Source organism: Haliotis rubra, unplaced genomic scaffold (genome assembly GCF_003918875.1).
Source record: "Haliotis rubra isolate DU_JTF1 unplaced genomic scaffold, ASM391887v1 Scf855, whole genome shotgun sequence".
Classification (NCBI taxonomy): domain Eukaryota; kingdom Metazoa; phylum Mollusca; class Gastropoda; order Lepetellida; family Haliotidae; genus Haliotis; species Haliotis rubra.
This window is the reverse complement of record NW_025767585.1, coordinates 25,954-44,574: the sequence shown is the minus strand read 5'-3', so window position 1 is coordinate 44,574 and position 18,621 is coordinate 25,954. Positions and strand designations below refer to the sequence as shown.

At 41.3% G+C, this 18,621-nt stretch overlaps 2 protein-coding genes and 1 long non-coding RNA gene across 4 annotated transcripts in view; 2 read left to right on the top strand and 1 right to left on the bottom strand.

Moving 5' to 3' along the window:
- LOC124262778 (integrator complex subunit 4-like) overlaps nt 1-7,895 on the bottom strand; it is a 58,794-nt gene extending 50,899 nt beyond the window's left edge. The window contains exons 1-3 of one of the 2 annotated variants that reach the window (XM_046697319.1): nt 7,549-7,895; nt 6,691-7,003; nt 3,471-3,580 (exon numbers count right to left, since the gene is read on the bottom strand). In XM_046697319.1, coding sequence (XP_046553275.1) covers nt 3,471-3,580; nt 6,691-7,003; nt 7,549-7,602 — 477 coding nt within the window. In that variant the 5' untranslated portion in view covers nt 7,603-7,895. The remainder of the gene's footprint in view (nt 1-3,470; nt 3,581-6,690; nt 7,004-7,548) is intronic. The other variant, XM_046697320.1, reaches the window with a different exon arrangement.
- Nucleotides 7,896-7,933: 38 nt separating this feature from the next.
- LOC124262780 lies at nt 7,934-17,924 on the top strand. The gene is made up of 7 exons (XM_046697321.1): nt 7,934-8,086; nt 12,651-12,791; nt 12,967-13,067; nt 13,246-13,354; nt 14,520-14,685; nt 14,850-15,047; nt 16,854-17,924. The coding sequence occupies exons 1-7, from the start codon at nt 8,072-8,074 to the stop codon at nt 17,102-17,104; spliced, it is 981 nt and encodes a 326-aa protein (XP_046553277.1). The 5' UTR covers nt 7,934-8,071; the 3' UTR covers nt 17,105-17,924.
- On the top strand, nt 15,189-15,775 carry LOC124262782. The gene is made up of 3 exons (XR_006894696.1): nt 15,189-15,319; nt 15,512-15,564; nt 15,710-15,775. It is a non-coding gene; the product is annotated as an uncharacterized LOC124262782 (long non-coding RNA).
- Nucleotides 17,925-18,621: the final 697 nt, after the last annotated feature.

Below are 18,621 nucleotides of genomic sequence, written 5' to 3'. Positions count from 1 at the left end.
AAGTACCATATTTTAACGTCTTTTGGTATGACGCGTTCGGGGTCGAACCAGCGACCTTCCGCTCTCCGGGAGGACGCTCTAACCACTACACCACGGAGGCGGTCAGATGTCACGTGTTAGTGACTTGACTTATATTACATGATCTCACAAAAAGATGGAAATAGTAATTTTATATGTACGTTTGACAACTTTTATGAATGCTATTGTTGATTTTATTCATTAGATAATTCAATTTATTTAACCGCCGTGATATTGCTGGAATATTGCTAAAAGCGGCGTAAAACTAAACTCAGTCAGCAATTTATTTAATGATTTCCTCAAAACATCGTTACTTTGCTCTTTGTCAATGTTATTGTGGACCCGCTGCCGAAGCATGTGTCCGAGAATCGTTGTTTTCAAAAACATTGCGAAAAATTGTTTATAATTTTAATTCTGCCGAAATTTGAAATTTCAATTGAAATTTAATAAGTGTTTTCAGACATTGTGAAATGTGACAGATTTAATATATGAATCATAAGTCAGGTAGGTTCCAAAAATTATGTCTCATTTTGACGTGACTACTGCCTGGCCGATTAATCGGCCTCCGGTGTCTGGGGACTCATAACGTTGTGGCCGATTATTCAGCCTGCGGTGTTGAATGGGTTAAACAGTTCCGTTTTAAACCTCTTGTCCCAGGACATCGTACTGCAAGAGTGTATTAAAAAAATGGGAGAGTTGGTCAAGTACAGTTTGAAACTGTTCCAATATGAGCGACATGGCTCCACGAATGTAGGCATCCTGGTCAGTGAAGGAATGTTCTACTGAAGCAGCCACAGCATCAACCACCGAAAGAATACAACTAATGGAGGGTAAAGTCTGGCGAATGGCGGTATCCATGTGGGATAATTCGGTGGAAACATCCTCATCAACTGTTGGAGACGTAACAAAGGAGGTGAGCCCATGAACATGCGAAGCCGACGGATTAAACCTAGGCGTAGAGAGGCCGTCCCTCGTTCGTTTCAAAGTCTTAAAAGCACGGTCCAAGGTATCAGCCATCTGAAGGATGCACGGCCGAGGGGAAAGCATCATAGATGCGAGATCCCAACCCTTAAGAGTGTATGTCTCAAGAAGGCCGTCGGAATTACTACTAAGTTGTAGTTGAATTTATTCCGTAATCCAAGCCAGCACATGCGAAGCATCCACCAAATCAACACTGTGTGGACATCTCGGAATGAACTGGGGAAGGATCTTCGGGAAGGTGCACTATATGATCAGTCGAACGAGACCCGGCAGGAGTGGATGACGACTGGCAGCACGAGGATGATGATACTGTTGATACGCTGCCGTAACAGCTTTTAGCATCATATCTAAGTCTGGCACAGATCCAGTGTCCTTGGATGGAGACCAAGATTCCGGTAAAATCTGAGTTGGAGCAGCAACCGATGAATCAGAAACAGACGGACGGTGAGAAGGGGAACGTCTATCTAACGAACTGTAACGACGTCTCGTGGGTGACGCAGGTGGTGAGTGAAGATGAACTGAAGGTCGAGAACCAGTCAACGTACTAGAGTCAATACACTCCCTAGTACCCAATGTATGAGGTGAGCAAGAGCGGGGAGGATAATTATCATGGTGAGGCGACGGAGTCCCATAACGCTCTGAGCGGTTTGGCGCAGTAGTGGATGGATAAGAAACAGTTCGACCAGACAATCCAGTCTGATGTAGAATTCCTGAGGGGATCCGAGTCCCAGGAGCATCAAAAGAACTAGTTCGGAAATGTGAATCAGTGTGAACTGAAGAGGTATTTCGCGATACAACAGTTCGCAAAGTTGAGCCAATCGGATGTGGTGAAATGCCTCAACCAGAAGAACTGGAACGATGACGATAACCAGGAGAATCAGAACGAGGTACTGCAATACCAACCAAAACCAAAACGCCCTGATGAACTAGCAGGATGACGTATGGGTGAATCACTCCTGGTTGAAGCAGATCGCTGGCGCTGAGGTGAACTCGCTCGGTCTGATGAACCGGTTTGGCTGACAGAGTGATGCGTTGAAACCGTACACAAAAGGTGAATCAGTTCGGTTTATTGAACTGGATCAGCGTTTGCGAGTTGAATCAGTTCGGCGAGATGAACTAGTTCGTTGTTGATGCGGTGATCTAGATCGGCTACAAACTAGTTCGTCGAGGAGTCGGCGAACCAGTTCGGCCTAACGAACTCGTGGCGGAGGTGACCTAGATCGCTGCCGTGAATTAGTGAGTTGACAGGACTCAGACGTGGGAGAGACAGCAACCTGAGGTGAGTCCATACGGCGATCATACTGCGGTGAACCGGCTCATTGTGCCGAATCACTTTGACGATGAGACACTGAGCCATTCGGTGAAGCATGACTTGAGTCAACACAATCAGACGGGTTGGCATGGCGACGTTTCTTCTTCCCATTCTTCTGAGACGAATGAGATCGATTGGAGTGTGGCCGTTCCGCATTGTCAGATGAACTTGAATGTGAAACACTGTGTGAGGAATGCTTTTGAACGACAAGAAGTACTCGGTGTGGCAGGAATAACAACCGACTTTATGCTACTCGTTGCGGGGAACAAGTGCTCAACAGTGAGCGCCTGCGCTGTTCCTTCCTACCCTGTTGGTAATGCAACAGTAGGCGAGAGAGAAGCAGAAAGTGTCATCCGCAGATCCGTTGGGTCGGCAACAGTTTCAGGAAAGTTTGGTCGATCAATCATCACCACCCTAGAGGACAGAGACTCCGGAGGATATGAATGCATGCCAAGCAAATTCCTCAAGTCTTCAGATAAAGCGGCCAAGAAATCCTCCACTCCCAGGGAGGCGATAGTAATCGCTTCAGAGTTAGAGATGGTCGCTGAATGCGAATTTTCTTGGCAGCAGATGGACTACATTCTAACGAAGCATTCCTAGCCTGGTCAGCTAAACGACGTGAATATACTCGCTGGTATGCCTTGAAATCTTAGGGAACACTTGTTGCATCAATTATTAGCCTCACATAACCCCACACAGTCAACACACGGATCAAAACTCGAAAATCTCTTCTTGAACTAAGCACAAAACTTGCGTTTACGCTTATCTTCCAATTTCCCCATAGTGGAGGAAAAACAATCAGGAAAAGGGAAGTATTCAACATTTACAAGTACGACCAGCCAGGGACGCGACGAGAAAGAGAAAGATGTGTGAGCAGTAGTCACCTGGGTAGCTGAGGAGCGTGATGCATGCCTCACATGGATTGTGGCAAGTTGTCCATTAACGAGAACGGCACGAGATAAATGGAAGAGTGAACAAGAGAGGCCAGGGGAAAAGGTTTACAGTCATTCCACTCAGTGTCGAAGGAAGAGAGAGAGGTGCAAGCCGTGAGATAAGATAAGTTTAAACATTTTCTATTCATGGATACCTCCCCATCTCCCCCACCTTTCAAAAGCGTATCCATGTTGTTGAAGATATGAAATGTGTAAACTGAACTTACAGATTTGGCAGCCTGCAGTATCTGTACTTTGTAGCCAGCAAGGCTGCTGGGGAGCTGTCTCCCGATTGATGAGAGAGCTTGGATGATCTCACGCAATACTTTGTGTGATTCTGGAACAAGACAGAGTAAAAGATAGGAGGATTTAGAGTACAAAAATATAGAAGATATGCATTCCTTTCTGTATGAGATATAGTATGATTATTACTCCCAGATACACGCATAAATCCTAATAGAAAACAAACATGTAGAGTAAAAGCAGTAGAGGACGTAATGTGTATGCAAGGCGGTTCCCCCGTTACACGTACAAATGACTACCTGAGAGGGGATCATTTATTCGCGTTACTGCCTGACCATGGACAGGGAAATAAGGTTGAAAATATAGATCTCAATGATGAAGAAAGGTGCAAACTCTCTAAAGTACAAATGTTAATCAAGCTGGAAGATGGATCAAATGTGTTTTTCTTCTTCTTGTTGACACATAAAGTCCAACATGGCTTATATAAGTATACTACTCAAAACAAGTTCAGGGTCAAAACTTTTAATGGCCATAACTACAAATATAAATAACAGTAAAATGTAGCGATCATATAACAACTCGAGCCAACATTTCATGATAACCATAAAGGGAGACAAAAACAGCAGGAATGTCAGTAATTGCTGATCAATAAGGCCAAAGTGACATACTGTCAGAAGTGAAAATTCAAACACCAACATTGGACTAATAACGGATGTAACCACCTCGAGCAGTGAGACAAGCAGTACACCTCTGTCTCATACTGTTCACCAGACGTTGCAAGAAGGCTTGGGGTATTGCCTGCCATTCTGGAATGAGATACTGGGCCAGTTCTGCACAGTTGTTTGAAGGGGCGTGGTTGTTACGACGCCGATGTCCTAACTCGTGCCAAGCATGTTCAATAGGGGCTAAATCCTCTGAATATGCCGGGCATTCCATGTGCTGAACATTGTTCTGTCTAAGTAAGTCAGTCACGACACGGCCACGGTGTGGTCGGGCATTGTCATCTCGGAATATGGATCCAACACCGATACGTTGTAAACATGGCAAAACAAGGGGCCTTATAATCTCCCGTAGATAGCGATTTCCTGTCAGGCTACCATTAATGACATAGAGAGCCAGAGGTGTCCTTTGATGAAAGGAAAATGCACCCCAAACCATGATACCCCCGCCACCAAATGGCAAACGTTAGTTGATGTTGACGTCAGCAAACCTCTCTTCTGGACGCCGATACACACAAGTTCTACCATCATATTGAACTGTAGAGTATACCTAGACTCGTTAGAGAGAAAAACTGACGCCCACTGAGCATGTTGCCAATGGACAAGGCGTCTACACCAGTCACGTCATGCCGCCCTGTGTCACTGATGGAGTGATGGTTGTACTGCTGGTCGCCGTGCCCGAAGATTGTTCCTCCTCAGTCGGTTCCTGACAGTCTCATCAGATACTAGGGTACCTGTGACAGCTCTCAGTTGGTCACGGAGTTGTCTGGCAGTTACTCTGCGTTGTCGGACGGCCATATTTGTCAGGTATCGGTCTTCTCTAGGAGTTGTTGATGGAGACCTGCCAGAACGTGGTCGATTATTCAGCGTTCCAGTCGCACAAAACCGTTGCCATAACCTTCCAATGACACTCTGACTCACATTTAGCCTCCGAGCCACACTGCGTTGAGTTTCACCATCTTGAAGCCACGCGAGAGCTCTTCCTCTGTCTGTCATGCTCAGTTGACCTCTTGCCATTGTTGAATTTCAAGTGACAATAGCAATGTGACAATTGCAAGTTTTATACGGAAAATAAGCATGCACAGCACTAATTCCACGAACATCATGTGCAAATGCTGTTCATGATGAAACATCATCTTCAACATGCACAGTGGTGGCGTTTTTGTGAAGTACTCGATGTTTCAAATTGTTCATTTTCTAACACCCTACCACATGATGACTACTGGCTCCACGGTTATCTGCAGCCTTTATCCAGGTTCTGCAATGGTTTTCAATGACGTACCATACACGGATTGTAAAATTTTCATTCATATGTAATGCAACCAACCTCATCAGTAACATTACATGAAGATATCGCATGACCCTTAACTTGTTTTGAGTAGTATATATTGAGTGAAGCTTGGTCAGGGCTCCAGATAACTTTTGGGGGTGCGAGTGTACTTACACATCATATTGCAAGTGGAGGTGTACTGAGAATTTTGAAGGAGTACTGACATGTTTTTGTGTGAGCGAGTTGATGTGGTTTGTCTGGACGATTCATTGATCACTATTTCCAACCATGTATTTGTATTTGAAGACCATGAGAAATAACAGAGCGACTGTGAGATGCGCGAAAAGTCAGGTCCGACTGGATATAAATAGGAACAGTGTAGTTTTTAGCCAATCGAAAAATAGTGATGCATATCGTTGCATGGCAACGCAAGGGATTCCTACTGTCGGGGTTTCCTTATGTGTCAAATTGTGTTTCGCAAAAGAAACTTAACAAGTATTTATCCGAAATAGATTTCCATTTGCACGATACGCACGTAAATTAAATGTTAGACGTACAAAGGTATTTATGTGCGTACATGATACGCTTGAAATCTTATATTGTGTCGTACTTAATTGATTTTGAGGCGTATATTACGCCTGTACGCCCCTTATCTGTAGCCCTGTTGGTACATGTGAATATAATGAAAAGTAGGTTTCTATCATAACAGTATCATTCACTGGGTAACACAGTATTTCAAATTCTTGAAAACTGACCATTACATTGTTTTCCATGTAATCAGGATAATAATATGGGACATGCATGCAGGTTAAATGTCCAAGATTTTTTTTATAAAATCATGAATGTGTCCTCATGGCATTTGCATCTAGAAAAGTCACTACTTTGTAAGGCCAAAAACAATAACTTTTAACCTTATAAGAAAACACATATGCAATTCATTGCCAAAACTGTAAAAACATTGTCTGTACATGCTGTAAGTCTACATTTCAGGATGACTGAGTGAGTGAGTTGGTTTTATGCCGCTTTTAGCAATATTCCAGCAATATTACGGTAGGGGACACCAGAAATGGGCTTCACACATTGTACCCATGTGGGGAATCGAACCCGGGCATTTGGCATGATGAGCGAACGCTTTAACCACAAGGCTACCCCACCACCCCTATTTCAGGTTGTGGAATGTAACTAGATACCTATAAACTGGCTATGAGGGCTTACTTTCTGTGCTGAGTATGGACAGGAGATGGTCAATGACGTTGTCTGGAGAGAAGCCAGGCAGTCGACACAGATGCCCTAACACCTGTGCTATCTTGCTCCTCACAACGGCCTCCTTCTCACGATGGTAGTGTTCCATCAGCTCCCCAACTACATCCATAGCAGCTTCACCAGACACAGACACAAGGCCTGCCTGGAAGTCAAGGAGCACCTGCAGGGCATCATGGGAGCTGCTTGTGTTCTGCAGATCAAGATGAAGTTCTGTTGCAGGAGGCTTGTGCTGGAGGCGGAGCTTCTTCACAGGCTTTGGCTCTTCCTGGATACCAACAGATTTAGGTTAAAGACATATATAAGCTTTTGCTGCTCCAATGACATCTTCAACTTTCAAAGTCTATTGTTAACCATGGTCCACATAAACAGACAATGAAAGAGTGAATGAGTTGGTTTAAATGCTACTTTCAACAATTGTCTAGTTATATCAGCATGATCAGTGTGTAAACTAAAAGAGAGAGGAAAACCCAAACTTATACTGGTTTCTGAGGTTTACCACTTATATGTGAAACCAAAGACCATGGCATGGCACTGACCAACTAATAAACACAATCAGGGTGATGCTACATTTATGGAACACCAACACAATGGTCCACTAAGCTTCTCCCACTCACAACTGGACAAGTGGTCTGTATTGCTGTTATTTGGTTCATCATAAGAACATGCATTGACATAAAAGACTATGAAATGAAAATGAAAAACCTTTGGTGAAACTGTTCAATTTATGCATAGTTGCAATTTAAAACTCGATGGTACAGAAGTGATGTTGTTTGTAAATTGTTCCTGTCAGCAAGTCTGTCGTCTATGTACCTGAATCACTTGACTGTACTCCGCAAGTGCTCTCTTCTTTAAGAGGGCAGCCATTTTCAAGAGACAGAAAAGTCTCAATCAAGCATACACAACATATGAGGGATCTTGTAATAAGCTAGCCGGAACCGATTTGACAAACACAAACTTATGGCTTGACTGGTTAGGCATTAAGTCGTGTCTGATTGTGCGCACGATATGGCTGCATGGTCAGTGGGCAGATGACGACCACCTTGTTGTGTGTTTCAAATGAATATGTATCATAAACTGACAAGATATAATTCATTCGAGAAATTATCTTATTTTTGCTTCAACAACTCCGCGAAAGACCGACATGTTTTGAACTTGGCTCCGACTCTACACAATTTAAACACAGAAAGCGCAATGAATGCAGTCGGCTCGTTTAGAGGAACTAATACCAAGAGAAGATAACTCTTGTATACTTCCTGAAAGGACAGCCAGCACGACTGTTTTTGTTGTGTCAAGTAGTCGTACCGTCCCATTGACCATTTGACACGGCTTAAAGATGAAGGCGACATCGGTAAATGTAGTGATTGCATTAAGTTCCTTTGCGCTATTTGTGCGGGCTTGCCTTTTATCAAATGCCATTGCACCGGGTGCCAGCCAAATCGCCCCAGCCAATTTGGTCAAAATGCCCCGGATTTTTGGTCAAATCGCCCCGGGTTTGGTCAAATTGCCCCAGGGGGTTAGTCAAAATGCCCCAATGTATTTAAATTGATTAAATATATGCCATAAATGCATAGTTTTTGTCAACTTCCATATTATATACTTCGTATAATATTAACCACATATAGAGCGGTGTCGGGTATTACGGAACAAGCGGCTATTACCGAACAAAAATCCATTTTCGCATTGTTTTCTCAAGTTGCCGATCGCGACAGCAACTTTTATACGCATGCTATGAAAGGGAAAATCCTCTCCCGGAAGAACGATCGTCTGCTGCTTAAATATACTTCAAAAGACGCAGAGAAGAAAATTGACAAAAAGACAAGCAACGGACATTACATCCTCAACGTGGTGCGCATATCGGCGATGAGATGGCTAAGCCAACAAGTCTTGGTTAAAACTGGGATACCCCATTCTAGATATAACACCATGTCTATTTCAGTATATTACGCAATTCCAAACTATAATGTAAGGCTTTGTTAGTCATATACGGACTGTACCGTTCGGTCAACACTTCCCCTTAACTGTGTAACCCTGTCGCCCTTTACCCAACAAACGTCATTGGCCTCAGCAATTTTCAGTATGCCTATGGCATCGTGTATTTGTTGATAATAAAACTATTCATAGGTGTTAGAATTTAACTTGTCCTGTGTAAATAAGTAAACATTAACTTTTGAAACGTGCCTTGCTGAAAAACACGATGATTGTTTCATCAAGGAATGGGTTTTATTGCCTAAGCTATTGCGTTCTCGCAAGCCAAATAATAAAAAATGAGACAACTCCAAACATTAGTCCGGGGAACAACTTACTTTTACACCAGGAACATGTTTGTTGAGGCATGTCGATAAACATTTGAAATATTTGACCGTGACCTATAGGAATGTTAAGGGCAGCTAATTTCACGACTTAGTTGAGAGTGGTTTCCTTTAGACTATGCTCCATTATTGACTACGGGCACCTTGCACGTCGTCTGCTTTCATTTCTATTGGTTCCAGTAATTATGATCGACCCATAATTCAAGTAACATCTAACATCAAACTGTGTTTAAGACTTTCAAGTTGCTTAAACGTCAGCATTGTTTAATTATTTTCACCCTTGTCCCTGTCGAAATATGTAATTCCATTACTTTTCGTGGCCAGTTAATTCTATCCTCCATAAAATACGTCCACATATCATCAAAATAACATATACACACGCATGCACGTCGTCATATGAGTGAAATCTTCTCAAGCACGACGTATAACTCAATTTCACCTCACCTCACCTCAAAATAACATACACATTAATCATGTATTTAAAGTAAGGCTTCCAGTAATTTTTTTCTGCATTCTCATCTTTCGTTTGCCCCATATTTTGTATTCAGACATGAAATAATAGTAAGTGTCACGCACACTGTGGGAATTAATGCCATGATATGATCAAGTCTCTTTGCACACAAACAGTTCAGTTTTCTCCATCATATACATTTACTGAATTAATGGTTCAATAAAAAAGCGACCAGACATATATCAAATCAATAAAAATAAAGATTATTAAATAAAGATAAGTGATCTATATTTGAAAAACCTGATATATAGAAACACACCGGAACACATTTGTAATGCGAATGTACAGACACTGTTCAGGAATACCTGTTTGATTCCTGGCAGCTATATGATTTACAAGTAAATTTAAGACAAACAAGATAAAACATGAAGTGTTTTTGACGCATCCTGATATGCCTAAATTGCGTAAACATTATTTCATATGATGCATGATCATGGCAGTATTTGAATGGTACATATGTGACTTGTTTTACCTGCATGGTTACCGGAGAATGTTATCATGATTATCTGGATGTTGAGATAATATATCAAACAATAACATATCTGACCTTGGTAGGAACGACATGTATGCTCTAATATATGTGTTATGGTCGTCTTGTTATTTTTCATTCTTTGTAAAATTTCAGTATAGTGACGTTTATTACTTATTCGGAACAAACAGTTCCTGAAATTGTAATTAATCTTCTACATGAATTCCTTTTATCCATAACGTCGAGTGAAAAAACTCACGCACGACCTATCTGCACGTTTCAAATATTGGTTAGGTGGTTTGATTTTCAACGCCGCACTCAACAATATTCCAGCTCTTTATTGGAACGGGCTAAATTATACAAATTTCATTAAAGGGCTGGAGATCAGAGTATATAATATGTACGAAATGACCGCACTTTTCAGCATAAACACATGTCATAGAGGTCGTCAGCCGGCGCCGTTGATCGGAATAGCCCCACATGAGTGTTTGGAAAAGCCCGACTCATTGTTTGGAAATGCCCGACGAGAGTGTTCGGCAGAGCCGACAAGAGTGCCAAATCTGAAAATTAGATCGTGTCAAATATTTGCCAGAAACAGGTTTACTGGACGGGATTAACTCGTCTTCAAACATGAATATGATACACATTGAGAGGTTCCTTGTGTATATTATTTATTGTTACATGTGATGAAACACGGTATGAATTAGGCGGGATGTGGTGTTAGCTGTTCGGTAATACCCGACACCGCTCTATATAGTAATATTTCTGATGCATTTTCTATTAGTAAACTTATAAGAGCAAAAGTAATATTCATGTATAGACAACACTGTAATACCAATTATTTGCATGTTATTAATGCTTTTGTAAAAAATTACAAGAATAAAATGAAATGTTTGTATAGAATGTTTATGGGCCATAAATGCATAGTTTTTGTCAGCAAGTATGGTATAATACTTATCAAAACAATCTAGAGCTTTTGTTAATTAATCTTGTCAAAAGGTGAGGCCATAAATGCGTAGGTTTTTTCAACAAGTATGGTATAATGCTTATCAAAACAATCTAGAGCTTTTGTTAATTAATCTTGTCAAAAAGTGTGGACATGTACACTGATTGACATTTAGTGCTATGTTTAGTTGAAGGAAATGTTGAGGCTCAAATGTATGAGCATTTCAGGCTATTAAAACATATTCACTAATTGACTATCAACTGACCATCACCTATCGAGATTCTAAAATGTAAGTTTAAACAATTCTAATATCTACAGTCATTTTGACTTAAATTTCAGTAGCAGATTTTGTCAAATCATACATTCTTGTCTCTGACTTGAATGTAGTGACAATAATGCGCACAAATATGAAAGATTTATATTTCCAACATCATCTTGCTCTTGTGGCCATAACTATGAAGACTCTGCTCACTAGTTCTTTTCATGTTCTCTTTACAACGATATACGTCAAATTATGTATTTTTATACCAATGGATTTGACCTAAAATCAATTTTGTTTGGAAACCAAAGCTGCTCCTCAATAGTAAACAAAGAACTTGTAATTTCAGTGCACTCTTTTATAAATTTAACAGGCAGATTTGATCCAAAATAATTTGTTTATATGACATATACTGTTTAACAATGATGGGCGTTATTTCTCGTTTTTGCAATATTTATATATCATTCACATTGTACATTCATCATGATGTGTTTATCCTTCCTTCCATTGTATCTCGGAGCGGTATTCATATAAGCTTATGCTTGTTTACCAATCCGGTTCCTTTCTTTGGAAATAAATATGTTTAAATCATAAATATTATACCATACTTGTTATGATTACATTTGTTGACCAAAAACTATTTACAGCCAATAAACATATTATACAAACCTTTCATTTTACTCTTGTAATTCTTTACCAAATAATTGGTATTATAGTGTTGTCTATACATGAATATTACTTTTGCTCTTATCAGTTTACTAATAAATTTTTTATTAGAAATATCACTATATAATATTATATATAGCATATAATATGGAAGTTGACAAAAACTATGCATTTGTGGCATATATCACAGGGGCTTGTAACGCTAAAAACTGCCATCAAGGTATGTAGTGTCACTAACAGGGTCTTATCACTATATAAAAGGAAAGGCAGTTTATAGCGTTACAAGCCCCTGTGGCATATATTTAACCAATTTAAATACATTGGGGCATTTTGACTAACCCCCTGGGGCTATTTGACCAAACCTGGGGCGATTTGACCAAAACTCTGGGGCATTTTGACCAAATTGGCTGGGGCGTTTTGTAGCTGGGGCGATTTGACTGGCACCCTTTGCACCAATGCAAAAGAGGTGGAACCTAAGGCTAAGCTTGCAAAGAGCTAGCGCAACTTGAAATGGAGAATTTAACTCATTCACTAATCATGCTAATTGTAAACTATTAGACTGTAAACTAAAGTTGTAGCTTCACACACGCCTTGCCAGCGTTGCCAGCAGGAATCTAAGGTAGGCTCGTGAGTGAGTTCAGTTAGCTATGCGAGGGAGGTGTTATTGTGACAGAGAATTTATCCTCATTTTTAAGTTCCTCCGCTGGAACTATATACCTACGGTATACATAAGTATGTACTTGCATTTGCAGGAAGATCCACACTTGAAAAAGAGACTGCAGGTGTTTCTGGGGGAGATGCTGAAGCTGGGCACAGTGAAGGGCTTCAAGTACTTCGCTTCATACATGAGAGGGCGTGAGGAGATGGTCATCAGCATCGTCAATGAGCCACAGGTTGCAGTCACCTTCTTTGGTGCTTCATACTCCATACCTGTTAACTAACTACTTGAAGCATATTACTGCATGATAAAGGGTATCAAATGGTGTGAGTGAGTTTACGAGTTTCAAAGGTTCAATTGTCCAAATCCCAGATATTGCATATGTTGTATGCATGTTACACTTGTTGCAGACCCCCAACAACAGCTACAGCAGTGAACCGGGCACTCCCCTGCACAACACAGAGTTTGCAGCAGGCGCCAGCTTTACCTCCAACAACCTACCCTATGACAAGTAAGATTTTAGCATTCAGACCAAAATGTATCTGAGTAGATCTCAAAGGTTTTGTTACAGTTGTTGACAACCACGAAAGTCAACATGATAATTTGATTAGATTGCTTGTCTAATCAAAATGTGCATATTTTGTGTTGACCTGACATATCTATCTTTATATATTGTGTGTTTACTTCAGGAGGTCACTGATGCTGTCTCAGAGGACACAGATGTCTCTGAGTGGCCTTGGGGAAAAGGGTGTTGGCTTGCCCCCAGCCTCCCCAAGTGATGATGAGACACAGGCTATGGTATGTGGAACTGTTGAATAATTTGACAATTATTGCCAGGCATGTAATTCACATCTTCCATCCACTTTCTAGGAAATTGGCCTGTGGGTATTTGTAGATGCAGCAGATGCTGTTGAGTGATATGCGAAGTTTCTGTCACCATTCACAGTCGTAAAGAACTAATGCTGGATAACAAAATGATGAAATAGAAGCTTTCCCGGGGTCTCATGGCAATTTCTAGAGTGGGTCCAGACTCTAGTGTGTGAAAGAAAATGAGAGTTCCACAGTGGGTGATTGTGTTTTACATAGAAAGGCGGTCTGTAAATAATCCAGTCTGTACAAGACACTCCAATGATCAACATAATGAGCATCGATCTACACATTTGGGATACAATGACATGTGTCAACCAAGTCAGTGAGCCTGACCACCCGATCCTGTTAGTCGCCTCTTACGACAAGCATGGGTTACAGAAGATCAATTCTAACCCAGATCTTCACGGATACAGCACAGATAGAAGTATCTGTCTGGCACACACTATAGACTGTCCACTACTTCGATCTGTAATAAACTATTTCACAAGCAGGGCATTCAAGCACTGTGTCATGGTGGACATGACATTGCAGTCTTTGCAGCATCAGCTGCCCACCCTGTAGATCTCACTGAATACTGCAGTACACTAATCACTGTGTTAATTGAGGTTATCTTGCCAAAATATGTTGCCACACTTGCTTAAAGAATATCCAGCCTGAGTCATGGTATTATATGATTTTGGAATTAAAATTATTTTTTTAATTAAAGTGATATTTGAAATGCCTGTCATTGCTTTTTCATGAAGAAAGTAATATCTCACCAGATTTTGTTCTGCTGACAGAAAATGTCACGGCAGAATGTCTGTTTGAGAGACCAATATGTTGTTATTCCCCTGGCAGAATGTCTGTTTGAGTGACCAATATGTTGTTATTCCCCTGGCAGAATGTCTGTTTGAGTGACCAGGATGTTGTTATTCCCCTGGCAGGATGTCGTTGAGTGACCAGGATGTTGTTATTCCCCTGGCAGAATGCCTGTTTGAGTGACCAGGATGTTGTTATTCCCTTGGCAGAATGTCTGTTTGAGTGACCAGGATGTTGTTATTCCACTGGCAGGATGTCTGTTTGAGTGACCAGAATGTTGTTATTCCCCTGGCAGGATGAGTCGTCCACTGTTTTCCTGATTGCTGGCTACACTCGCTACCTTTGTCCCTACGTGTGGGTGCGCTCCAACCATGAACGCCTAGTGAGGCTGACCGGAGGAGACACACAGGAAAAAGACAACCCTCTCCGACTCAAGTCCACGTACAAGTGGAAGGATAATGGTGAGTATGTTTATATGACATGTAGATCCACTCCTGCCATCATCTAACACACATTTTTTTTCAGAAGAGGCATGTATGCATTTTCTGCTGCTGAAAATGTCCTGAGACAGTTATAGCAATGTTTTTTTGGTATTTTTTGGTAGCCCACCTCCTTACTGTTACAGATGTGTTTATATGGGACATCATCGCAGAGCTGGTCAAGTTAAGCACGTATCCAGCTCCCCGTAACCCATTTGCTGTGGACATTCCATTCTTCTCAACTCTGCCACTCTCAGAGCAGGTGTTGTCAACTGCTGCCATGGTGTCCTTCCTGCAGAAAGTGTTGATACACACAGCTGATGATAAACCCTATGCTGCTAAAGGTAGGAGAAAGTGTTGATAAACACAGCTGGTGACAAACCCTATGCTGCTAAAGGTAGGAGAAAGTGTTGATGCACACAGCTGATGATAAACTATGCTGCTATGCTGCTAAAGGTGGGTAGAAAGTGTTGATAAACACAGCTGGTGACAAACCCTATGCTGCTAAAGGTAGGAGAAAGTGTTGATAAACACAGCTGGTGACAAACCCTATGCTGCAAAAGGTAGGAGAAAGTGTTGATGCACACAGCTGATGATAAACTCTATGCTGCTAAAGGTAGGAGAAAGTGTTGATAGGCTGATGTCAAACCCTGTGCTGCTAAAGGTAGGAGAATGTGTTGATAGGCTGATGACAAACCCTGTGCTGCTAAAGGTAGGAGAAAGTGTTGATAGGCTGATGACAAACCCTGTATTGCTAAAGGTAGGAGAAAGTGTTGATAGGCTGATGACAAACCCTGTATTGCTAAAGGTAGGAGAAAGTGTTGATACACACAGCTGATGACAAAACCTGTGCTGCTAAAGGTAGAAGAAAGTGTTGATAGACTGATGACAAAACCTGTGCTGCTAAAGGTAGGAAGAAAGTGTTGATAGACTGATGACAAACCCTGTGCTGCTAAAGGTAGGAGCAAGTGTTGATAGGCTGATGACAATCCCTGTGCTGCTAAAGGTAGGAGAAAGTGTTGATAGGCTGATGACAAACCCTGTGCTGCTAAAGGTAGGAGAAAGTGTTGATACACACAGCTGATGATAAACCCTATGCTGCTAGAGGGAGGAGAAAGTGTTGATACACACAGCTGATGATAAACCCTATGCTGCTAGAGGGAGGAGAAAGTGTTGATACACACAGCTGATGACAAACCCTATGCTGCTAAAGGTAGGAGAAAGTGTTTATTATACACACAGCTGATGACAAACCCTGTGCTGCTAAAGGTAGGAGAAAGTGTTTATTATACACACAGCTGATGATAAACCCTATGCTGCTAGAGGGAGGAGAAAGTGTTGATACACACAGCTGATGACAAACCCTATGCTGCTAAAGGTAGGAGAAAAGTGTTTATTATGACACACACATGCTGCTGATGACAAAACCCTGTGCTGCTAAAGGTAGGAGAAAGTGTTTATTATACACACAGCTGATGATAAACCCTATGCTGCTAGAGGGAGGAGAAAGTGTTGATACACACAGCTGATGACAAACCCTATGCTGCTAAAGGTAGGAGAAAGTGTTTATTATACACACAGCTGATGACAAACCCTGTGCTGCTAAAGGTAGGAGAAAGTGTTTATTATACACACAGCTGATGATAAACCCTATGCTGCTAGAGGGAGGAGAAAGTGTTGATACACACAGCTGATGACAAACCCTATGCTGCTAAAGGTAGGAGAAAGTGTTTATTATACACACAGCTGATGACAAACCCTGTGCTGCTAAAGGTGAATATTTTCTAAGCATTTAATTGTAAAAATGTCCACAGGATTACAATAATAACAAAATCAACATTTCTCATAACATTTAACAAAATCTAAATAAGAACACAACACTGCAAATGTGTTTCCATAAATTAATAGTGAATTTCAATCATATGTTGTCTTGATTAAAACAGAATATATGACACCTATCACATTTCTAATATTAATTAAATAATAATATTCCCACCCCACCCCACCCTTGTCACTTCTTTTTAGTGTAGCATTTTGGAAATGTTGTAGTAAGTGATGACAAGAAAAACAATGTCACTGAGGTAATATTGATTTCTATTTCAATCTCATTGTCACTTAGATCCAATTTATAGTTGTGGATTTCTTTGCAGTATTTGAAGATCTCCAGTTAGTGACAAAATGTCACTTCTCAGCTGTTCAGAAACTGGCTAAGGAGGGAGGACTGCCCATTCTGCAGCAGCAACAGCAGCAGCAGCACAGGAAGATGAGTGGCAGCCAGTCCCAGTTGTCATCACGGAAACGGTATCCCAGCAGTGGTAGTCAGTACCCAGCCCAGTATGGGCAGTACCAGCAGCCTGCAGCAGGCTACAACTACAGCAGTCACAATGCTCCCAGCTACTGACACACACAAACAGAACAGAGGGATTGAAGAGGTGGAGCAGTGTCCAAGGGAAACTCCTTGAAGGAAGACATTGGTCAAGGCTCCAGTGAATGTTTCAAGACACTGTTGCCCTTTGGATGAATACAAGGCAGAGATTATAAGAAACAGGATGACATTTCCTGGACATTATGCAACAGATCTGCTTTGCTCTGCCATGATTGCCTTGACTTTGGGTACATTGGTTAAGAATATATGGTTGAAGATGTGAAACACAAGACACAGATGAGTGTGACTGATGCAGTTTATTGATGATAAAACCTGTAATAAAGATGAGAGGGTTGGTAGACAATGCCCCTCAAATGATATCATGTAGCAGTAACGGATAATGTATGGTGAAAGGTTTTGGCGTTTTTCATGCAGGTATTTGATGGTGAGAGATAATAAGGTAAATACCTTCATGTTGCTAATGAATGTTTATTCTGTTTTTCATTTCAAAATATCATGAGTATGAAAACAAACAACTTATGACGTCATCTATATTTACCTGAGTCCCTTATGTACTACAATGACCAGTGTGTATGTAATGGCGGCAAGTTACAGTATATGTACACAGAGAACTCATTGGCCCCAAAGGGATCTCAGCCTACAACTTGTGCCATAGAATTACACCAGTGGCGGTAGTAAGGTGGCTTGCTGGACACAACCTGGCTGGTCATCTGGCCTCTCTGCTGATCTGCATATCCATGACACACTTGCTCCATTCCCTTTGTTGATGTTCTGGGATGAAACCTATATTATTTGTTGTACATACTTTGAAAATGAATAAATTGATCTTAACCCATATTTGTCATTTAATCTTTAACTGGTAAGTGACAGACAGAAACACATGCATTTAGAAGACCTTGAGAAGGGTATATCACATAGTTGTATACCGGGGCAGTGGCACCAGCAGTGTGTGTGGTGAAGGTACTGAGACTGGTCCGTGACATCTCTACTGGAGAATGAACATCTCACCCATGTCATCCAAGCCAATCTGCCATTGTTGTCGATGTTGTGTGGTACACCAACTCTATCTTATCTGTCACTATACTATATATCTGTCCCTTTATTGCCTCCTGTGGGAGGTAAGGAATTGTTCGTCTGCTTTGTAGTGTGAGCAGACGGACATGGGATGCAGGGTACAGAATTTGTACTCCCTAGTCATGTCATCTGCCATACTACCAAGAATTGCTGATTTTAATATAATAAATATTTTAACCCCGACTTGTTCTACCAAGACTCATAACCTACCAGCAATCATGCACCAAGACACAGATGGCAGTGAACACGTTGTATCACTTTTGAGCCGGACATGCACTAATTAGCTCTAACCTAAATGCAAGTCCCACATGCACTGTATGTCAACAGCCTGTCACAACACTGGTTCAATATTTACAGTTGAGAAGTACAACGATGATTCTCTAGGGATGAGTGAGAAATGGTCAAGTTGTCGTCTGTCAAGAAGGGCGTGGCGTGAGTGTCCACACCTGAGACCTGTC